At 32.2% G+C, this 25,751-nt stretch overlaps 1 protein-coding gene across 3 annotated transcripts in view; it reads right to left on the bottom strand.

Annotated features, from left to right (window-relative positions):
- Positions 1 to 4,423: 4,423 nt before the first annotated feature.
- Positions 4,424 to 25,751, bottom strand: part of DCP2 (decapping protein 2) — a gene marked incomplete in the record, with an annotated part of 61,333 nt that continues 40,005 nt past the window's right edge. For all 3 annotated transcript variants that reach the window (XM_014434629.3, XM_014434630.3, XM_014434631.3), the window contains 4 exon segments: positions 4,424 to 6,876; positions 8,182 to 8,248; positions 14,328 to 14,484; positions 20,284 to 20,543. In XM_014434629.3, coding sequence (XP_014290115.3) covers positions 6,158 to 6,876; positions 8,182 to 8,248; positions 14,328 to 14,484; positions 20,284 to 20,543 — 1,203 coding nt within the window.

Here is a 25,751-nt window from a genome sequence, read left to right as displayed (position 1 = left end):
AATGAACATAGCTATAGAGGTATGTTTGGACTGAATGATGTCGTGAACATAGAAGTTGAACAAAATGGGAGAAAGGACTGAACCTTGTGGAGTACCTGCATAGATTTTTCTGAGGGTAGAATTCATGTCATTTATTCAAACAGAAAATGTTCTGCCATTGAGGAAAGAGCTCAGAATGTCGTGTAAGTACTTTGGAGTGTCCACCCGCTTTAGCTTGTATTGGAGACCTTGATGTCAGACCTTATCGAACGCTTGTTGGAAGTCCATGAACGTTACCTGGATGTGCTTCTTCAATTCATAACTGTTAATTATAAATTCTGATAGTCTTTCCTGTTGGTGAGAAGTGGAATGACTATAATGAAAACCAAATGGAAAATCCGGAATAATCTCGATACATTGAAAAAAAAAAGAAAGATGCTTTTTTTTTTTTGACTGATTCCAGCAATTTTCCAAGAATGGGTAGCAAACTGATGCTGATTAGTTTAGCATTAATTAGGCTTGTGAATTACTATAAGTTCGGCTTTTTTCCACGTATCAGGAAAATATCCAGTACGCAGGAACTGTTAAAAATTGACATTATAAAAATAACAGCTTTCCTGGGTAACATTTTAATAGCTATGACGGGGATCTAATCGTGTCCAGGACTTTTCTTTATTTTAAGCCTTTCACTCAGTTCATGGATTTCTTTTGAATGAAAAAATAATTTTATTTTGGGTCATATGTCCCCTAAGAATAAATAAATGCTTCATATATTAAGATGTTTATCTGGCAAGCATTTACAAATTTTCAGATAATAAAATGAAATTACATTGATATATTGGCTTTACTACTGTTTATAATGTTAATCAATATATGCCTATTTATTTGATTACAATGATGTGAAGGTTTGGTTATACAATAAGTGGAGGAATAGGTGTTGTTTAAAATGGGAAGAGAATTATAGAAAGAGGTTGCACGTATTGATGAAGGATTTGCTAAAGAAGGCGGTTCTATAGGAGGGCATATATTAGGGGTATTCATGATCTATGTTAAAGCGTGTTAAATGGAAAAACTCGTGTTAAATCGAAAAAAATTGCCTTCTTTTGCCGTGGTAAAACGAAATAACATTTAACATGGCTGAGAGTCTGTTACTTGGTCAGTTAAATCGAGAATGACGTCACACAATAGTCCAGTTGAGATCGCCGCCATATTAGTTGTTGTGACTTTCAATACAGTTGTCAATTATCTCATCTTCATTCTCTTCTTCACAAGTTTGAAGATCAATAAGACACTCATAAGCTAAACTTTCACACAAATTCCACTTTTCACTCACTCTAGGCATGTTTTAATTAATTACTTAAATCGAAACTAAAGTAAACAATAACATAAGGGTCTGGAAGGAAGGTTATAAACATAAAAGCTTATACAACAAGTTGCTGAGAAAATCCGCTAGGGGCTCTTATGCATTTAACGTTTAACATGACTTCAAATAGGGCTGCTCACAATCCTATAGTTATAACATTTAACATGGTAAAACATATAACATTTAACATGGTAAAACATATAACATTTAACACAACATCATGAATACCCCTATAAATCAATTGGTTGGGATCTGGTGTTTAATGGGTGGATAGATGAACGAAGAGTGAGGAGATCTAGGATATAGGTAGGTTTTTTGATTTTAAGAACTTGGAATAGGAAAACAACAAGAAGGTATTGCCTTCAGGAGGTTGGATAGAGCCACTTCAACTCGGTATACCAGCGAGAGACTTGAGAGCGCCTTGGGAACCCAAAGATAAATCTTACAAAGCAATTCATGAGTCTTGCAGATAGCCCTCCATACACCAAGGATCCGTAGTCGAAGTGGGGGAAGACGAGAGAGGATACTAGGAGCTGACGGGTATTCTGAGGAATGGAATTATGGAATCTTAGGAATTGTTTGAGTACAGTTATGGATTTGCATGCGATTTGGGAAATGTGGTTATTCCACGAGAGGTGTTGGTCAAAGGTGAAGCCAAGGTTATTTTATTGTAGGATAGAAGTGAATCAGTTGGTTGTTAAGGAAGAGTGGAAGCGAAGGAGGCGATTGGAACTAATAAGAATGGCCTTGGTTTTTTTAGCATTCAGCTTCAAATCATTGTTAAACGCCCATGTGTTAATGCTGTCAATATCTTGAATCTTTTGGATGGTCTCAAGCATCTCGAAGGGATGGGAGGACAGATACATTTGGAGATCGTCTGCATGTAGGTGTTGTTGTGCGTGGTGAATGGAATCAGGAAGATCATTGATATAAATAGAGAAAAGGGTTGGTGAAAGTGAGGATCCCTGAGGAACATCTCGTGTCAGAAGAAGGGGAGAGGGAAGAGGTTTGTTCGGAATGAAGACTGTTTGGGAACGATGGGACAGGAAGGAGAGCAACTACTTTAGGACACTATTTGACATGGAAAGGTTTTGAAGTTTATTGAGGAGGATCTTATAGTTAACTATGTCAAATACCTTTGAAAAATAAAAAAGAACTAAAATTGATATATGATGACAGTCTATAGTGGATTGGAGGTTTTGAGAAATTTTCAATAAAGCGGATTGTCTGGAATGTTGAGAGCGAAAACCGGATTGGAAAGGATTAAGGAGAGCTTTTTGCTTCAGAAAATTATTAAGTTGGGAGTGGACTAATCTTTCTATTGGCTTGGCCAAATTGGATAAAATGGATATTGGCCGAAAGTCAGAAACTGAAGGAGAGGATACTTTGTTCAAAGGTCGGACTAGGACTTTCATACAGTTGCTTCATGTAAACTGTTTGCGATAGATTCACCCAGCCTCGCTATATTTTCATCGATTTCTTGAGCACTAAGAAAATGTTTTTTTAGTTAATTTCTGACCGACTAGAATTTTGTACGTTTCCCAGTCGATCACTCCATAAATGTGGGATAGTCTCTTCGTTTCTTTGTGTATCTCAGTTGAGAAATTATTAACAATATGGTCTTAGTTTAAAGCTGTGATCACTTGAGATGAGAGAGGAAATCGAAAATTTTCAGTCAATACAATATCCAGAATGTCAGGTTTATAGCCTGGTCTGTAAAATGTAGGTTCATTTGGTGCATGTATTTGAATGTTGTGCCTTGAACAAATGTCAAGCAAAGTATTTCCGCAAGACTTTGATTTACAGCATCCCCAGTAAATATTCTTACTGTTTATGTCTCCTAAAACTAATGTTTGATAGCTTCCATAATGATTTTAGTAATATAAGACAATCAATTTCCACCATTAATTTCATTATCTTGATTGACAGTGGACTGAGGTTTTTGTTCTTGTTGTTTTAATATTAGGCGAGTAGCATCAGCGTATGAAAATTTTGAAGTGATTCTATTAGCCGGTATTAGATTCTACAATTATTCTCAGTTGTACGAGTACTTAGCTCAGGTGAGTTTATTTTATTTTTTATGATTTGGTAATATTTACAACTCTTGTAATTAGCCAAGTTCACAAAAAGGCTTATCTGTAAATTCAGTATTCTTGATATCTAAATAAATTTGAATTGTTTTGATTGTAACTCAGCCTTTAATTCCTCTTCCGTAATACTATAGGGAACCTTTCTAATAACTACGTTCAAATATTTATTTTTATCTGTAAAAAATGTGTGATATTTTATTTTTTCTTTGTTATAATACTTAGTCATAGTTCTATAGTTGATAACAAAATTTTTGTATTATTGCCAGTTAACTGGGGTGTGAAAGGTCTGATGCATAATGCATTTAAATTATCATTAAATAGGAGTTTGTAATTAGTGGTGTTATGTAAGAATATAGGTGGTATTTTTATGGGATTGGGTTCAACATTCAGGTTATTTTTGTTATTACTAGGACTTGGTGTCGCACTAGTGTGCTTAACGGATGAAAGGTCGATTTCGGTTAACTGATTAAATCTACTCTCCACCCTCACTTTTAATAAAATAATTTACCCATTTTAAACAGGTGATAGAGTGTGGTGAATTGGTGGGCTCAAGAATTCTTTTATTTGAATTCGATTCATGGGTATCTTGGTCTACATCCGTTTTATCTTCTGAAAAGGTTTTGAGGTTCTGGGAAAAAACGGATGAATCACTCAATTCATCGCTTGATTGCAATAATTTTAAAAGAACCAAACAAGAGAGATAAAACAAAACAAAAATCTAACCATCACTATAGTACCTCCTCTAGTAAAGTTGGAAGTCAACTGAATGGTTATGTTAATCAAGAGGATAATCACAATAAAAACAAAGATTATTTAATAAATGCATCAGCAAGAAATAAATAATTTCATTAAAGACAAGAGAATTTTATTATAATTGCTCTGAAAGACAATTGGATTGGCAAATGAAAATAATAATAATAATGAACAGTGATTAGTAAGACAAAAAGTAAAATAAAAGTGAATATTTGGATAAAAAAAATATATAAGTAAATGCATTTGAAAATAATTTTATTTAATTGAAAAGCTATTAAAAATACAAATAACTTACTTATATCTACAAATACAAATGATCAATCTATAATAGCTTACTGTAAATATAATGGTTGAGCAAACTGCGTAATATTCATATACCATTATAATTTCCTATATATTAACAATATTATTGCAATATTAAATATCCAGGTACTGATTTTGGTCAATGTACATCAACTACAAACATATGCATCATTTAAACTTTACTGTATAAATTATAAAAATATCAACATTTATATTAACGATGGGCAATATAAGACTACATTTCCCATTTAACTTATTCTATGACTGAATTGAAAAATTGCATTACAGTTTCAGTTACTTTATTATCTAAGTTGGATAGAAGATAAAACTTCTTAAAGATATATTTTTAACAAACTTATGTTTTCTCTTTGAAATATAGGATTATACACAATACATTCATCAGCACTTATTTTACAAACTAACCATAATATATGTATGAAGTACAAAATTTTTTTTTAATTTAAAACAATCTTAAGTACCTCTTTCAACTATCAATATGTATATATCAAAATATATATTTATTGAAACTTACAAATATATATACTACCCCACATAAAACTTTTGAAACAGAGCAATATAACAAGAAATAGCTTTTGTAGAGACCCGCCATTGGTAGCAATCCAACATTCTAAAAATACCACTTCATTTGAAATAATTACTTAAATGTGATGACAGTATACAACTATGAAAAAGTTATTCCAACACATAGTATTTGTAAATCTATCAGAATTGAAATTTAGAAATTAAACACCCATTAATTTTTTTTGTTATAATGAAAACACCAAATAGGATATTAAATAAGGTACCTTGTATATGAAAAATAAACAGTTAAAAGTAACCTACTGTAGATTATTTTAAGTATCTATAGAGCATTTGAATGTTATTATCCAAAAAATGTATTATGTAAATAAAAGTCAACAAAATCTAACTTATTGATTGATTGCTGTAAAATAAATATATGGTATATTTCAAACATCAAGCTAAATATTCACATTACATCATAAAACAAAAAAGTTTTATTGTAATTTAAAACTCAGCATTATGCTTTCTTCCTTATGTTCCTAAACCATTAATTTATCAAAGTTATAACTTACAAAAAATATTCTATCACATGTATTAATAAAATAATGAATATATAATTAATAACCATGCATAGCATAAAATTATTTTACACTACCCTATTTATACTAACATACCTATGGAAGAAAATACATCATCAGTAGAAAGTATTGGGAATTAAAAATATAATATATAAGAGAATTCAAAAATCGAAACTTAAGACTACTTTACAGGCAGTTAGTCAGTTAATAATAAAGGTAAAACTAATTGTTACATGGGCCATTTTCAAAAATAACTAATAAAATTTAAGTCAATTGATAATTTAAGTCCTATAGCACTATGGTGGTTAAAGATAAAAAAAATGTTAGATAAATGAACCTAGATTCACTTCAATAAATTTTACATATCTAATACTTATAATTTATTATATTTGTATAGTTAGTTAAATTTGTATTTATTCATTTTTGGGCAATCTTTGTTTATAAAAATATTTTAATTATTTTATGTATTTAACAATTAAGGGCTTTAATGCATTTCATAAATCTCTGAAATTCAAATTTCATTGATTACATGAAAGTTCAATTTCAGAGATTTACAAAACAACTCAATATTATTGTTTCTTTCTACTGTGTGTCACCTCTTCCATGCTTCTCATAATTGCATTTAGATCAAATTTAAAATTAATCCATCCGGGAACACCAATAAATGGTTGTTCCTCTAAAATTTGATCATTTTCAACAAAAAATGATTCACTTAAATCACTTTTGTTGGACAATTCATTAATATCACTTATAACAGGAAATTCGTTTGGCAAACAATAAAAAGTCTTTGTTGAGTGCTCTCCATTACTTTCACTATGACTAAGATTAATATCATCTGATTTTATTGATTTTAAATTTTTTTTACATCTATTTCTTTTCTTATTTTTACCTGATTTCTCTACTCTTCTAAATGCAGATTCATTAGAAAGAATATTAATATTTTGCTTAAGTGGACTTTTGATGGGGGAAGTACTACAAGTTTCTTGAACTGGAGTTTCCTCTGATAAAATTGAAATAGAAGTTTCCATCTTAGGAATATTTTCAATAAAATTATTATATAATGACTCTTTACTCTGAACAACTACAATTGTTTTACTTAACTTGTCAAAATGGTTAACGTTAGCTAAGCAGTCATTATTTTTCTGAAACTGTTCGAGAGAAAACTGCTTAGTCTGACAGGTTTTATAAAACGAATCATGGATAGCAGAATTTAATAAACCAGACAATTCATAGCATATGGGCTGTTCCAGGATATTAGGTCGGAATATTTCTATCTGCTTATCATTACCTAAAACACATGAACAGAAAAGAAAAATGTATATAGAATTTCACGGTTATTTTCAGAAATCAAAACAGAACCATATAACCAATAAAGCTTTTTTTTAAAATATTTTTTATGTACTACATATATTGAATTTAAAAAAAAAATAACATGATAGTAATAAATTACTTTGGAAAATGGTCATAGGAATGTCAACTGCTTTTTATCTTTTTTTTTATTTATCAACACAACTTAATTAATGTCTACTCAGCTAGTGAGTACAAAATATAGAGAAGAAATTATAATCTAGTCCTTAAAACAATGGATCCATAGACAACATAGAATAATTTAAAAACTTTTTTTAAAAAAATCCGTCAATCTGAATAATCCCATAGTGTCAACAAATATTGCTGATCAAAGATGTGACAACATAATGATGCATTGGAGGAAAAATGTACAATTCATAAGATGGTTGTCATGTTATGTAGTCTTCATGTTACAAAAATGAATATGGTAATGAAGTGAGGAGTAAAAGTGTATGAATGAGAAGTATTCCCAGAAAAATAAAGTGGATTGAATGCAATAAGGAGCTGGTGTAACAGGCTGGGGAGATATATGTTCAAATCAGTGAATAAATTCTTCATACCGACCATAAATCGAAAATCTACAAGAAATATCCTATAAGAACACAAATTATCAATTTACAGAAAAGTTAATGAAAATTATACATTATAATACAAAATTACAACTAATAAACCGAATAATAATTGTTTTCCAATAGAAAGGGATTCAAGAGCTTGATTATCTTATACGCAGTTCTGACCTGAGTCAAATGGAAAAATTTTGGTATGCTTAAGAAAGAAAAAGGCCTGAAAAACATTCTTAAAAGAATCAAGATGATACAACAAAGCAAAAAAGTTAATAATGAAAACATAAAAAATAAATTGGAGGCAGTACTAACTGCAAGAGAACATATTTCACACATTTCAAAAGAAAACTTTCTCAATTTACTTTTTCTAATTCAAAATTACTCTGAATAAATTATATTAAATTGTGTTTACTTTAACTACAATAATATAAAGTTTTACTTCAAATACACTTATATTTATTAACAAATGTACCTTTATTGAATATCTAATGAAAATTAAGGAATTTCAAAATACAAGAAGACAAATACCCACAGACAAACAATCAACTTTGAAAAAACATTATAAGATCAAATATAGGGTACATACTTACAATAAGAGGTAAAAATGTGGTAAGTATTCAGTGATAAGTAATTATCACTGAATACTTCTAAACAATTATAACTTTTAAAAAAATTGTATTTACCTTTAATAGAATCCTCCACTTTGCATGCAGAATCAGTAATAGTATCAATAAAATTTCCTTTTTTATCCTAAAATTAATATAAAAAACTTTTATAAACTCTATTAACAGTAAAATAATTCAAATACAAAAAATATGAGGCAGTGAGAACCGGAGTGGACTAATCCACAAACCATGATCTAAGAAAAACCCTTCATGCAAAAGATTTTACAATTTTTTATCAATTGCTTTAGATTAGTTCTGAAAATGATTCCTTACATCTCTGCCATTTTAGGTTCATTAAAGGGTAAATTAAAAAAATGAATCAGTTTTATTACCAAATACTCAATTTTCGTAATGGGAGTCCACTTTGATTCTCAATGCCTCATATTTGGTGTTCCTAGAATTTCTTATTTTCGGTGCACACAATATTTATAATACAAAAAGGGAAATAAATCTGTATTCTGGAATATATTACATCAAAGAATTACAAAAATAAATATAAGCAATAAATAGGAACATAAAATGACTATTTATTCTGTTTTTTTCAGCCATGGATCAACCTTGGAAGGAAACCCTACTAGCCACATTAAAGTGATCAATGCAAGAAGATGAAGAATATAGATACTTTAGATGGATTGGTGCAAAAAGGAACCTAGTAAATATGCTTGTCAAAAATGAGGATAAAGCCACCATGATAAGGGATAGCCTAAGAATATAAATAATCATATGAAACTATTCATCAACCGCTTTAATCTTGTCTCAAATTCAACAACCAGAAATCAATTTATTTTTGCGAATATAATAACTGCCACCTCTATGAAGTTTTGATAAGAAAGTGGTAGTGTTAAGTTTATCTATAAATAAAAAGTTTTAAAAATTAATGAAATAGTGACAAAATAGGGTAATTTGACAGATATTAATGACCTGGGTAGAATAGCCTGCAAAATTTTTTGAAAAATTGGATGTAAGGTGTAAATTTATTTTTAAGATTCTCCTTGAGGATTATCGAAACGTTGGACTGTTGAAGAAATAATAAAGAGTGTTGAGACTGAATCTGGATACTGATTTTTTGTTAGGGAATGTTGCTTTTTCTTTTAAAAAACTGAATCTCCAGAACTATAGAAAGTAAGGAGCTCTAATAGGGCTCATATTTTAGAAAATTTGCTCTACTTTAAATGATTTTCTACTAGGTTTTCTAGTGATATAGGTAGTTTTAAAGGTATGGGGCTTCAAATGAAAAATTACTTTTTCCTAACGTTTTGAAACAGGGGCCATTTTTTCAGGTAACATGATATGACCAGCAAACTCTGAATAGCAATGCAATGAAGATTTAAAAAAGTGACTTCTGTGAAGTTGGTCCCCCCATCTTTGAATCCCCTGGTGGAAAAAAATTGACATTATTTGATGAAAAATTTGATAGCACTTTTTTACCTCTGTGAAGTTGGCTCCCACACACTAAATATTTCAATTTTATTTTAGTTAAAGTCATATCCATGAGAGTTCAGGAGTTCTCGATTATTTACAGAAATAGTTCTGATGTTTAAAACATCAATAATACTGTTAAAGCCCAAAAGAGTATTTTCTTTTATTTTCTCCTATAGGTTACTTCCAACTGGTTTATATATTTTTTGTTACTTATAAGTTTACTTTTTATTTATTTTAACCACATATTGTTTGGATTTTTAAATTTATGTTATATTTATTACATAAATCACGAACAGTTAAGGAAGTGTGTTGTGTTGCGTGTATAATATAAATACATCACTGCGGCTCGGCACATATAACAACATTGCGAGCTGCAATGGAATTAGTGCCTGTATACCGACTGATAGGGTAGTCCGCAGTATAGAGTTGGCAGTCAGAGTTAAGAGGTACCCACTGGCTCACCGCTTTTTGAGGCCACCAGATTTTTCAGGACCCTCACCCACCCAATTTTCAACCGACCTTCATCATCAATTCAATCTGTATGACGGCAGATGTTGAGGAGGAGATATTATCCTTAAGAAGTTATGGATGTCCACATATCAATCCCCCTCCCTCTCCCGGCCATCTACTGTGAGTGATTTTTTCTTTCTCCTATTCTCTTTCATTGAGCTTCATATTTTTTTTTTGCTTTTAATTAACTTATTATTTTTATGTAAAGAGAATTGGTTTTTTGTGTTTTACATACATGTATCAAAATATTCTCTTTTTTTACTTCACACTCATTATTTTTTTATAACAACGTACCAGTTCATTAAATAAATAAACAAAAGTTTATATTTTAATTTAATTAAATTTGTGTGTGACTTGGAAGGTATTTTTTATTCTCTAATTTTCTTTATTATTTTGTTTTTGTGATATTCATTTCAGGTCCTCCCTTTTTTATTTTTTGTAATCCGAACCAGCGAACATTTTTCTCTGGGGACGAGGTCAGTTTTTCAGTTACGAAACGCCCCTCGCCCCAACATTATTTTGGTCTCCTCCGGGCCGGATATTATTTAGTACGCTTTCATAACCTTTGCTCACACATTGTTTTTGTATTAAATTAATTCGCCTTTTAGAACCATCACTCACCCGTCTTTTTGTGTTATTTTAAATAAAAAATGCCTCCCAAAAGTCAAAATCTAAATGATGAACAGGAGTCGAGATTCATTGATTTAGAGGAACAGTTAGATGATCTGGAGGATCATGGATCATCATCATCAAGGATATAATGGCCTCCACCTTTATGAGCCATAGTTTAACCACCGACCCGTCGCGATGCCCCTTATTTGTGGCACGCCTCTCGCGCATTGACGCCACCTTCCAACGTTTTGAAACCTCATTTTTGGAAGCAAATTCTCTCGCGCGAAAATTAAACATCCCTTGAGAAAAATTAAAAACACTAAAAGATAAGGTTCGAAATAATTATTATGAGGGCTTATCATATGGGAATACCACTATAGGAGGGGAAACCAGTAATTGAGATTTTGATAAATCGGTGACGTACCGATCCACGGGGGAAGCTACGTCACAACCACGGTTAGCATTAACTTTCCGGTATTTTCTGGGGATATCGCGAGTTGGCAAGACTTTAGAGAAACTTTTAAGTTCCTCATACATAATAGGCATGATATAGAGGAAGTTCAAAAGTTTCATTACCTAAAATCAGTTTTGAAGGGGTCCGCAATTCAAAATATTTCAGCCATATCAATGTCCCCAGTAGGTTATAGGCGAGCATGGGAAGCGCTTACCAAAAAATACGACAGTGGAAGGATCCAAGCCACCTTCTACTTAATAAAAATTTTGAATTTCAAACCTTTGGTGAAGGGCGATCTTTCCAATTTAGAAGCATTCTCGGCGGTTGTAGTAAAAAGCGCCTCAGCGCTTCTCAAGCTCGGTTTGAACGATCTCCCAGGGTTTATATTAAGCACTTTGGGGCTCCGGTTGTTGGATGGAAAAACTAGAGAGGGTTTCGAGAGGGAATACAGGTCAAAACCTGAACTTCCGACAGGGGAGGAGTTCGCGGAGTTTATCCAACGGCTTGCGGTCTAATTACAATCGGGAGCCTTTCTAACGAGTACTAATTCAGATCCACAAGCTGAAACTGGCAACAGCAAATGCTCTAGGCAGGTCTTAATGACAACAGACTCACCAGTCAACTCGACGAAACGTCCCGCGTGTAAAAACTCCTACCGTATTTACGATTGCCCTAGTTTTAAAACGCTCACCCCACAACAACGTCGCGACCGTATTAGAGGGTTGAATCGTTGTATTAATTATTTGGCGTCGGGTCACTTCTCGAACCAGTGCTCGTCTAAGGCATCTTGCCGACATTGCGGTAGACGACATCATTCGCTTTTACATTTTTTTTGTTAGGGAGTCCCGAAAATCCTAATTTCCTCCCCGAAACGTTATTCCATCTCATTCTCGTTTAGCGCCGAATACCGTACAAAACTCCGTTAACAACTCGAACACCGCACCCGTTTCTGCAAACCTTTCGGATTGGTGGGCTTCAATAACCAAGTCATCTCTAACGTCACATTCGAAGCACCTTGCGTTATAGCACCCTGACAAGATTCTGGGCCCGAATTTAACATCACGGCTGTAGTTATGGAGCTTATCTACAAGGATATGTCCACGAGCCCTATTCCAAAGGGAATAGTGGAAAAATTTAGCGCCCTAGACCTGACCGACCCACATTTTCACCAGTCGCGACCTGTTGATTTCCTTTTAGGAGCCGACGAGTTCGCCGATATCCTGCGCGCGGGCAATTTAAAATCGGAACAGAGGGCACCTAGAGCGCTCGAAACCATTTTTGGTTGAATCATAATGGGGCCTATTAACGACAATTCACCCGACGAAGGTCAAAATCGCAGCACGATACTTCATGTACTACTCCGTACACTCGATGAGACGATTTCTCGCGAGAGATAAACGAATTTAGGGAAACGGAGCAATTCGGAAGCGTTTCAAAATCGGACCCTCTCAATATTCGATGTGAAAAACATTTCGTAAATTCCCACTCACGCGATGAAGTCGGTCACTTCAACGTGAAATTTTCATTTAACGGCAGTCCTCCGGTATTGTACGATTCCAAGTACGGAGCCCTCAACCACTTTGGAAATTCAGGAAGGAAATTTGAAAAGAACTGCACCCTTCCACCTGAATATTCCAGGGTTAATCGGAAATATCGGAATAAACGCAACATTTCGCATCCCCTCTCCGCTGGTAAACGCTATCTCTCGCATCAAACCGTTCTAAAAGACAGCTCGTCCACCAACCGTTTTTGTTCAAAATCGTTTTCGATGAGTTTTTTGATAGCAACATTAAGGATTTATTTCATAATTTAATGTTTATTTCCAACAGAACTCCCAAAAATTTGAGAAGTTTTTAATCTTGAATTTTCGACCTGAGAAGTCATGAAAATTAAGATTTCTTAGAGTTCTAGTAGCTACCCTGTGTGTTTTAAAGTTCCTAATAAAAAAAAAATTAAAATTTATATTGTTTAATACATTAAAAATACGCAGGACTTTTGTGCAACTTCGAACTCGTATATCTTTTGCTGGTAACATAAGGGATTTATTTAATAAGGATAATTTTCAGAACTCTTCAGGGGGCCAACAGAACTCCCAAAAAACGAAGAAAACAAATTCCCAAACATTTTTTATCACGAATTTTCGACCTGAGAAGTCGTGAAAATTAAAAACTCTTAGTTCTAGTAGCTCCCCTATGAGTTTCAAAGTTCCTATAAAAAAAAATTAAACATTTATGTTGTTTAATACATGAAAAATACTAATTAAAAATACGCACGACTTTTGTGCAACTTTGACATCCTATATCTTTTTCGCTGGCAACATTAGGAATTTATTCAATAAGGATAATTTTTCAAACTCACATGGAGGGGGGGGGGGCAGAACTCCCAAAAAACGAAAAAAAAAATCGCCACCCCTGCGAGTTTTAAAACTTATCCTTATTAAATAAACAACATTCTGTTGGGACACTTAACCCTGAAACATCCTGTATAATGAGTCCATACTTTTACCTTGTGTAGTAATTTGCAACGTTTTTTCAAAAACAAATTGCAAAATCTTTGAAATATTGAACATGTGTATTTGCTTTATTTGGAAAAATATTTTGGATAACAATACAAGATTCTTCATCAGTTTCATTTATAAGCTTTATGTTTTAATGCAAGTAAAAATAATAAAACGTATGATTTCAATTAGTTTAATTTTAAAATCAATTTTCATCGAACGTGAAAAGTTCATGTTGAAAATAAAACAGCATATCGTTGCTCAAATTGTGATACCTCATAAGTCCGTTAAAATCTTTATATCATTTTAAAAGAATAAAAATAAAATGACACATCCGATAGGCATTCCAAAAATTTTTGGAAGTTTGAAAGAATTCCATCTGTATCCAACAAAATGATGGGTGAAATGAGATGTCCATAGAATAATGCTTCGATTTTTTTTTTTTTTGAGGCATCAAAGTTTCATTTTGTGTTTTTTTCATAATAACCTTTTCTTAACAGAAACCTCAGTATAACAGACAAGATCATCCATCTTCCTCATTGGTGCCCATTACATAGAAGTCCCACTGTATTTAAAATTAAATAAAGTTCGATGTGCATCATTGTTAATTTATTTGTAGAATGATAAAAGTGTAAATAGAGCATTGCCAAAGGAACAAAAATTTCTTACCTTAAAACTTCTTATCATAGCCACACTTTCTTTAAGGTTTAAATCACTAGCTTTATACCTAATACAGTCTATATCACTACAGGACTTGTGTCTTTGCCTACGAAAGTGCTTTGTAGGAAAACAATGATTATGGTCAAAAATCCACTGTCTCAGTCTTCTAAAAATAAATGTTGACATAAATAGAAAATCATTTAAACAATAATAGTAGCCAAAATACTAGTTGAAATTTAAAGGCATTATCATCAAAGAAAACTTTTTTTTTAGTGTCCATTATCCATATTTTCTTTAATTAAGCTATATGATGTAAAATATTTAAAATTTTGTATAAGTATCATCATTTCATTGGAATACTTCCACAATCTAATGCTCAAAATACCTCAAATAGAGCCTGTTCTGTTTATAATTTGACCTTTATTATATGAGCAAGAATAAATTGTTCTTACTATTGTTAGATAATGTAATTAATATAAATATGATGTCATCCTATGATGTGATATGTATGATATATGATTTTCATGTATATTAAACATTTCAGGATTCAAATCCCATCCTCGGAACTACAATTACCATTTGCATTTCTTAAATCAACAATATAAGTTAATTTTTACATTATATTCTTCGTCGCTTTACTATATATAATAAATGCAAATAAAATTTTAAAAGGCAAGTTATCAACTAAACTACTCAAAATTGAATAGGAATAAATGAAAAAAAAAAGTATACCTTTCATATTATATTTTTAACTATATATTCTTATTATTCAACAAATAAACACAACATGTTTTAGATGTAAAACGATACAAAATAAACATTGACCAATGACTAAAACATTAATAATAATCCAGCAAGGTTTTATATATTTGTTAATAATCCCTGTCTTTCTTTCAAAAATAGATGAATTGAAAAGTAACATAATTTTACAATCAGTCTATTTTTCAACAATAAAAAGGTAACGAACTTCTTTCATACAGACAAAAACAAAATTTTTAGTTTGAGCTTCCCTGGTTATTCTCAAACCAATATATAGCAAACAATAGGAATTTCACCAGTAAAGGTTTGCAAATTTTAAATCATAAAAGGAAAACTGGGTGTTCCGTTTAAACGGAAGACGTGAAACAACCAACAATCATATGGCTAATTGTAACACCAGTGCCCCAAGTGGCCGAGAAAACAAAAGGCACTCACACTTGCTAGTAAGCCTTGGCCAGAGGCAGCCATTTATTTTTCTTCATCTTTATTCTAATAGAAAAAATTAGTCAGTAGAGACACTCTGAAGTTTCACCCAGAACAGAGGAGGGAGGAAATCTAAGAATGAAGAGAGGTTAACCAAGCCATGGAGTAAGTCCAGACCATATTATTTGCACCATCATCATCAGCATCATTAAACCTCAGTCAAAATTAATTATCTCTAGAAAAAATGTTGATTTTGGACCCTTCATCCCTGTACTAACAATAGATTTTCATTTCAGTTAATTATGTTTCATTTATCACTATTTTGTACAGTCCACTACAATCCAAACAGCAATTCAAAAGAGAAGGAGTGCCTAGCATTGAGTTGAAGGCCACTTCATACACTGGGAGTTTCATTAGAAGACCAGGGAGTGGTTCTGAAAGGGTTACTACTACTAACCAGGATAGGAATTTGCTCATACTAGCAAAAAGAAATATGTTTCTAATAGAAAGGCAGCTTGGTCCACAGCTTCAACTTGATATTGAGAGTCTAATATCAGATCAAACAATACCAACTTACCAAATAGTCTTTGGGAAGATGGTATAACTTATACTCCTTAAAGGTGTCTAGCAAGGACAGGCCATTGTCAACAAAGATTGTTCTGGTGCAACGAGAGTCAAAGAAGGTTATCAAAAGCTGTATCTCCCCTTTGCTTCAAGAACTACAGACACTTAACCAGACTTTGGCAGGAAATTCCAATCGAAACGAGCGATAACATCATAAACAGTATGGAAAGGAGATGCAGGCCTACTGTGGAACTAAAAATAAACAATTCATTTAATATTAAAACAATTAAAACTACAATTTTTCATTAAAAAAATTATAAATAAGAAGATGGCCAATAACTAATGATAATAAAGTAAGCAAAATTTACTTTTTATTGAGTTCCGATGTTACGGCTTTAATTTCATGTTTTTATTAGGACTAAGTACAAGTCAAGACAACAACCATGTTACATTAAAAAAAAAAAAAACTATACAAGAAATGACATAAATATAAGAATTGGTTACAGAACATGATTATTATTTTTTTTTTAAAAGTAATTTTAAATAAATAATTTTTTATTTTCAAAAAAACGTAATGTTAAAATATAATTATAATATTAAAACATATTTTTTTAATATAATTATAATGTTTTAATAAAATTATAATGTAAAAACATAATTTTTTTAAACAAAAGATTTAATTTTTATTTAAATCTTTTTTATTTTTATTTAATTTACAATGGTGAGTTGGTAGTTAACCTTAGATATTTATTTAAGGAGATGGTCAGGGGTGTGGTCAGTGAAATGAAGAACAAAAAAAAGCAAAACTTATTTATTGAGTTCCGATGTTTCGGCCTAAATTTCATGTGTTGATCAGAACTAGCTATAAATCAAGAAAATAACCACAATAGAATGTAAAAAACAAAAACTGTACAAGAAATTAGGAAAATAACAAAGTGATATGAAAATGGTAACCTAGAATATAGGGATAATTAACAGTAATATAAGACAATATTAAACCATTGTAAATTCAAAAAATATGAGAGAAAAGAAAAAGTGAAAAATCCGACTAGTACAAATAGTATATAAATTATAAAAAATTAATTGAACATATTGAAGATAAAAGAAAATTAAAAGATAGATAAGATAAAATGACATTTATAAAAATATCTGAGTATAAAGAAAATAAATAAGTATAATATAAAGCTATATAATCCCAAAGGTGTAAGTAGTGAAACTGAAAGTATTAAGAAATGATGAGCGGTAGTAAATAAGGTATATAGGGAAAAATGAATAGGGAAAGAATTAAAGGGGTAACAAGGTATGGCTATAAGTTGTAAAAACAATTAAAATATTATGAGAGACTACTTGATTGGAGAGATACACTTTACTGTGTGTACTACACTACTACCAATAAGAATTGGTAGGTTACACTAATGAAAAAGACGTCAGGGCAAAGCAGCAACTAATTGAGAGTAGCCTGTAAAACAGAGTAAATCTAAATCTAAATTAAATAAATATCCTATTAGAAAATAGGATTTAAGTATAATTTAATGAACAGATAAATAACCAATGAACGAGGGTCAAACTGTTGATTTAAAGAGCAGGTACAGTTGGGCAATACAATGTAATAGTACAAAAAATATGGCCTATCTTTATTTAAAATAAATTTATTTTGTGTATCGTTTTATGTACTCAACATGAAAAATGACTCATTTACTGATATCAGTAATTTTTTTTTTTAACCATTACATTGTATGGACCGACTAAATCAGCACTTTAAATCAACAATTTTACCCTCCTTCATTATTTATTTAGTTGTTTCTTAAATAGTTTTTTAAATCCTATTTTCTACTAATATTTATTTAATCTACACTTATATTTACACTCTGGTTTGATCAGACATTCCAAATTCCAGTTTATGGTGGAGTAATGACTGGATCAACTTAAAGTATTCCACTTCAGAAGGGGTTTGATTGAAGATAGAAAAGAAAGATTGAAAGTACAGTATATATGGAGAAATAAATTGAAATAAGTTCTAGAGGGGGGGGGGTAAGTCAAAGTTAATATAATAAGTTAGTGATTTAATGTGAATTTAGATTTTTGGGAAGTTATACTGCTGAGATAAGATCATGATAATGATGGGTCACCACTTTGTGTTAATTATAAGATGAAAGATGCTCTCTTACTCGGTGTGGGCAATTGAAGCCCATATTGAGATAGGCTATCTGTTTTGTGGTGTTCGGCTGCTGATTAATGTACTGGCCTCCATGCTGGGTGCCCCCAGTGCCGCACTCGCTGCCTTTTAGCTTAGCAGGGCATCTTTGGTCTAGGGCTAGTAACTGAATGAGGGGGTTCCCTATAGAGTCTACAGGTCCAAGCAGTACAGGATTAGCCCAGGCTGACCCTTTCTAGGAGACGCTGATACTGATTGTTTCTTTTGTCACTAGATAGCGCTCCTTGTCACATTCTCATAATTAAAGGGTACCCCCCAAAATCTAAAACCTCAGGCCTGTGGGCTGAACACACTCAGTTTTATAAGTCATCCACAATCAGATTCCATTTTGCTCTAACATATTTTTGTTGATAGCACGAAGTTACTGGTAGTGAAATCTTCACAGCTGTCAAGTGATTACCTGGTAATATTTTAATTTTCTTCCATCAATTTAAAGTAATAAATCTCTTCTCACTTTAATTCTTTCCTTATATATGTTATTTATTACTGTATATCATCACTTAGTATTACTTTTAGATTTACTACTTACCCCCTTCGGCTTATAAGGGTAGTTCTCAAAAAAATGTCAATTTAGTGATACTGGAGTATTCCATCATAAGGGATGTTTCTTAGCGACAATTTTTTTGTTTTTATAATGTCTTTCTTATCTATTTATAATACGAGTATTCATTGAAAAAAAAAACAATCATTTCCTTTAATCAAACCAATAACTTATTTGAAAATTTGGTACTGGAAAATTTCCCATTAACACACCTCTGTTAATACTTCCTATTTGTGAATCACTAGAAGAGAATTTCATGAAACCAAAGTGATATCTGTACTCTAGAAATACTTCCTAAGCTTAGTCTTTTTCTCCTCCTGTTTGCATCAAGATGATTTTTTTTTTTTGTTAAAGAAAAAGTAGAGGTGACTTTTTTTTTTATCCGTTTTACCAGATTTTCATTACCTGTTTTCCTTATGAAAGCCAATAAATTTATGGTGGGTAAAGAAAATTATTTATAACTTCTAACATCTTTTTGTAGTTTGTTTATTTTACTAACTCAATTAATGATGAAAGTGGTTGAAGGTAAACCTAATTGCCTTAATATTTTAATTCAGATTGGTTAGGTCACCACGGTTCCGTCACAATTGTCAGCTTTTAGAAACATTTGGCAGCCAAGCACTTTTCCACTTCTATAACAAATTGGGTTTTGGACTCAAGAAAAGTGATTTGAGCTTCATTTTGTGTTGTGTACTGGTATATATGATACCAGGAAGCCACATGAAAAATTGGGGAAATTTTGAAGATGTTTCACTTGCTCAAGATTTTGGCTCTGAAAATGAATTTTTGTTTTCAGAATTACCCATAGTTTTATATTATGCCTCTTTATTTTATTATTTTTAATGAAATATTTTTATTATTTTCATAATTTTTTTTTATATAAACTTGTATTACTACTTATTATTTCTATATTACTATTTATTGTATTCTTAATTTTTTGTAGTACAGATTTTTATCTTGATCATGGTTGTCTTAATTGGTACTTAATCCTGATTAACACATGAAATTTAGGCTTAAATGTCAGAACTCAATAAAAAGTAAGTTTTGCTTATTTTTGTTCCTCACTTCACTGACCACACACCCAACCACCTTCTCATTAAATAAAGTTCTAAGATCGACTACTAACTCACCTTTGTAAAAAAAATTAATCAATTTAAAATTAAATGTTTTGTTGAAAAACATAATGTATTTAACATTACATAATTTGTGAAAAAAAGATTATTTATTTAAAATTACTTTAAAAAAAGAAGATAATTTTCTTTAACCAATTTTTGTGTCAAGTTCTAATATTTAAAATTGTAAAGTTGACTTATGTTTTAACATTAATAAATTTTTATAACATATCCTTATTCATTTTTGAGTAGTTTATATTGGATATCGATGGAGATATAAACTGTATTCATCACAACAATCAGAGAGCAAAAACACACAAATATTAAAAGGAATAACAACTAAATAAATACCTTAAAAATGGAGAAACCAAGAAAAATGTATTAGCACCAGTACCAAGTTTTAATGTAGCTTGTTTTTTATTACTGGGAATATCACAAATAGGAAACCAGTTTACTGCTTTAATTTCATTCCTTGTTTTAGGTTCAAATTTTTCTTGCTTATTAATGCCGGGTATAAGATATAATCTAACGACTTGATCATTTACATTGGCTTCAATATATTCATTAGGGTTGATTAAATTACTTATATCAAATCCTGTTTCTTCATACACCTAGAAAGTAGAAAATAATGGACAGTGATTTTATACTCTCTCTCTATTTTTTTTTTTTTTTACAAAAAAGAAAAATCATTTGAATTTAAATTATGTATTGTTCATTATCAGTCTTAGAGTAGCTCTAGTTGTGTATCCAAAGTACTCACTTATGTATCCACCACTTATTATTTTAGTTTCAATAGTTGATGCTTTGCAAGGCCAAGTGATCTAAGTGCAATTTGAAAAAATGTTTTTCACATCAAAATAATGGATGTGCCATTGAAAATGCAAGACCAACAGACAAGTAACTCCATTCAACTAAAAAAAAATTGCCAAAATACTGAGTGTTTGAAAATTCACACTTCTTGTTGTTTTAAAGTCCATTATCAGTAGGACTCAACTTTTGTCCAAAATATGCCTAATTCAGTGTCTTTTTATTGTCCTCTGATTGTGATAAAATTTATTTTCGTCTTACTAGGTTTGGTTAATGCTATTGTGGGTTTTAACATGCTAAATTCTAATACATAAATTATAATTTTTAAGATGCATGGCCTCATCATTTCATTAAATATTTCCTTATTGTACATCCTAATATTAATTAATTATGCTCATGTTTAATGTTACTTCAAATATCGTTTTTAACACACTCTAAATTCTCCTTCTTTACTCCAATAATAAATTTCATCCATTCCTCACTGTTCCATATTCTCTCCTTTAGTCCTACATGACCAGTATCCTAACTTCTTGCCACGTTAACTCCCAATCCCTTCCCACAGATTATGGCCAATTTTGAATTATTTCCTCTAAAATTTTTACCACACCATTGTCGTCTCAGAAACATGGCTTAAGCCCAATATCCCAACTTCCTTTATCTCCCTCCAACTATACTCTTCTTTGCCATGACCGAATGGACCATACTGGTGGTGGTGTTGCTCTCTACGTTCATAACAGCCTGAGGGCCAAAATACTACTAAAGTCTCCTTCCTTTGACACCCCCCATTTGGTGGACATTTTTGTGCAATTTACTTCAAGCTCCCTCCTGCCTGGAAGAAAGTCCTGGTCCGACCATTTAACAAAGTACCTTTTCCTTCTTCAGTTTCCGACAGGTCCACTCCCAACTTAATAATTTATTTGAGCAAAAAGCTCTCCTTAATCCTTTCCAATCTGATTTTCGCTCTCAAAATTCCACACCATCCGCTTTATTGAAAATATCCCAAGACATCCAATCCTAAGGATATATCCAAGATAGACAATCATCAAATATCAATTTTAGTTCTTTCTGATTTTTTAAAAGCATTTGACTCAGTTAATCATAAGATCCTTCTCAATAAACTTCAAAACCTTTCCATGTCAAATAGTGTCCTGAAATGGTTCCTCTCCTTCCTGTCTCATCGTTCCCAAGTAGTCATCATACGGAAAAAATATCCTTCCTCCCCCCTTCTTCTGACATGAGGTATTCCTCAGGGTTGCTCATTTTCACCAACCCTTTTTTCCATTTATATTAACGATCTTCCTGATTCCATTTACCACACACAATACCACCTATATGCAGACGATCTCCAAATCTATCTATCCTTCCGAGATGCTTTTCCATCCAAAAGATACGAGAAGATATTGAGAGCATTAACGCATGGGGGTTAAACAATGATTTGAAATTGAATGCTGAAAAACAAGGCCATTCTTATTGGTTCCAAGCTCTTTCTTCATTCCCTCCCTTACTATTCCCTTATAACCAACTGATTCACTCCTATCCTTCAATAAAAAACCTTGGAGTCACCTTCAACCAATACCTCTCCTGGAATAATCATATCTCCCAAATTACACGCAAATACATAACTGTACTCAAACAATCCCTCAGATTCCGTAATTCCATTCCTCAAAACACCTAGTATAGTATCCTCTTTCGTCTTCTCCCACTTCGACTATGGTTCCTTGGTCTATGGAGGGCTATCTGCAGGTCTAGAGTTGAGACCGAAGAGATTCATGAAATTTTTTGTAAGATTTATCTTTGGGTTTCCAAGGCGCTCTCAAGTCTCCCGCTGGTATACAGAGTTGAAGTCACTCTATCCAACCTCCCAAAGGCAATACTTCCTTGGTGTTTTCCTATTCCAAGTTCTTAAAATAAAAAAACCTACCTATATCTTTGATCTCCTCACTCTTTGTTAATCCATCCATCCATTAAACACCAGATCCCAACCGATTGATTAATACATGCCCTCCTATAGAACCACCTTCTTCAGCAAATCCTTCGTCATACGTGCAACCTCACTCTGGAATTCTTTTCTCATCTCCATTCGCCAATCCTCATCCATTCATTCCTTTAAACAACATCTATTTCTTTACTTATTGCATAACCAAACCTCTGCATCATGGTATACAATATAATTAAGCATATATTGATTAACATTATAAACAGTAGTTAAGCTAAGATCTCAATGTAATTTCATTTTGCTTACTGAAAACTTCTCAATGCTTGCCAGACAAAAAATAATAATACGTGGGGGTGGGTTGAAAAGTTACCTCGGAACTGCTTTTATTTTTCAACACAGTCTCCCTGTAGACTAATGCATTTGGTCCAGCGATGTTCCAATGTCTTGATCCCATCTCGAAAATGAGATTCCTCCAGGCCTGCAAAATACCTCTCGAATTCGGCTCTCAGTTCTTCCGTTGTAGGAAATCTCCGTCCACCTAGGAATATTTTCAGCTTGGGGAAGAGATGAAAGTCTGATGGTGCCAAATCAGGTGAATAAGGTGGATGTGGCAACAATTCGTACCTCAGTTCATGAAGTTTTGCCATGGCAATAGCAATTGTGTGCGGGCGAGCCTTGTCCTGATGAAAGATGACTTTTTTTCTAGCCAAACCAGGCCTTTTTTCGTGTATCTTTTCATGTAGTTGGTCTAGGAGGTTTGCGTAGTATTGCCCCGTAATTGTTTCACCAGTAGGAACAAAATCTATCAGCAGAATGCCTTTTGCATCCCAGAAAACTGAGGATGACTTTTCTGGCCGAATGTAGTGCCTTTACTTTCTTTGGTAATTGTGACTCAGTACCTTTCAACTGCTTTGACTGCTGTTTTGTCTCTGGGGTATAGTAGTGGACCCAAGTTTCATCTGTAGTCATAAACCAGAGCAAAAAATCTTGTTTTTTTCTGGCGCTGAAAAAGGACCAGATTTTGTTGGTGAGCTGTGGCACCCGTCTTGCGGATAATTTTTTCATTCCCAATTCTTCAGTTAAAATGTGATATACCTGTTCAGATGACATCCCTGCAGCTTCCGAAATCTCATGCAATTTCAGTCAACGACTCTCCATGACCTTTTTATGCACTTTTGCTATAAATTCTGGGGCACTTTTTGGCCATCCATTACGCAGATCATCAACTAAGCTCTCCCGACCAAATTTAAACTTGCTGGTCCACTTAACAACAGTTGAATATGAAGGAGCAGACTCCCCCAGTGTGTTCTGAAAGTCGGCATGAATTACCTTTGCTTTCATACCTTTCTTTACAAAGTACTTAATCACTGCTTGAATCTCAGTTTTTTCCATTGTCACAAATCACTATGCATAAAACAACAACAAAGAATCGTCTATCTACCACTACCACTCATGCCACGTGTTCACTCACAAAGGATGTGTGATTATTGCACGGGAAGCTAGTTGCTCTAGCACTGACATCTAGCGGTGATTCCGAGAACTTTTCAAACCACCTTCGTATATAAACCATGTATTTATTCTTAGGGGAGATATGTCCTAGAATAAAATTATTTTTTCATTTCATTTCAATTAACATGTTGACTGCCACAGTACTTATCAAGATTTCAGTTTAGGAAGCCAATGTAAGTTTGGCCAATTAAGCCAAGTAAGCAAACTATGAGTTATCTCGTAGGTTGGCGTCTGAGGCAATAACACCAACTACGAGATAACTCGTAATTGGCAGTCAACATGTTAAAGTAAGACACCCCTAAGAGGAACTGGAGGGTTTAGATTGATATAAAGATGTTTCATTTGATTACTTGGTGAACCATAAAATTTATTAATAATTGATTTTGGTTTATTATTTATAAAAATAAACCTATCTAATCAATCGACCAATAAAACAAAAATTCAGCCCTCACACTTTTCAAAATTAGAGGTTTTACATTTCAAGATAATATCCATCCAAATTAAATTTTTAAAACTTCTTCCTTTTGCCAGATTGCTATGTTAAAATTGACAAAATACAGTTCAGGAATTGAATTTTCAAAGGAAAGCTTTGAGATTATCATATCAGCTGAAATTATAAGTCTTTCAAGTGTTGTGGCCACTTAAAGGGGGGGGGGGATGGCCTTTTTGGCATGTTGCAGTTTAGTATACAGAAAATCATCAAAACAGTTACCAATTTTTCACTTTTTTAATGATAAGCGTGCAAAAGGTGCAGAAAATTTAAGAATCCTAAAGAACAAAATTGCTTCAGAATTTAATTTTTCGTAAAAACCTATCATTGAGACTTCATCAGTATGATAATCATTGTAGTTACTTAGGCCTGTCAAAGAAATACAAATTATTCTGACAGATTCTTTCTTATAAGAAATTGGATTCTAAAATGATTGTATTCTATACTCTTTCTCAGTTTTGGCGATTTACGACTTCAGGACGCGTTGGATCTAAATAGTGCCCAATATAAATTTGTCTTAAAATCTCGTTTACTCCCAGAATCCTTAAAAAAAAAAACAATAAAAAAAACTACAATTGGAAATTCCAGAGTTGCGTTTACTGGAGAAGAACCGGAGGTTAGAAAATTAACAATAGCCTGAAAGGATAGATTGAATCCCACTGTTGTGACCCAGCAAAAATCAAATTAAAATAAAAATATGAGGAGGAGATGGTTGGGGGTGCAGTCAAAATATAACACAAATAAGTTAAAGTAACTTATTTAATCGTGCCAACGTTTCGGCCAGAATTTCTAGCCTTCATCAGGACTAAGAACAGAACAAGATAACAACCAATGAATATCAAAAATAAAATATAAACAGAATAACATAAAGTAAATAATTGTACAGAATAGAATTAATAAAATTAAAGTGATGAAAGAAGTGGAAAATAAAATGCATACATAGGCAATTGAAAATGTAGGTAAAATAACATAATTAAGAAAATAAAATAAAAATTTGAAGTTATATAATGCAAAGAAATATGAATATTTTAGTTTATTAATAATTTAAAAATTAAAATTATGAAAAGAAATAAAAAA

Source organism: Halyomorpha halys, unplaced genomic scaffold (genome assembly GCF_000696795.3).
Source record: "Halyomorpha halys isolate HHAL.00 unplaced genomic scaffold, Hhal_1.1 Scaffold1398.1, whole genome shotgun sequence".
Lineage (NCBI taxonomy): Eukaryota > Metazoa > Arthropoda > Insecta > Hemiptera > Pentatomidae > Halyomorpha > Halyomorpha halys.
The sequence above is the reverse complement of the archived record's forward strand: the minus strand, read 5'-3'. Positions and strand labels throughout refer to the sequence as shown.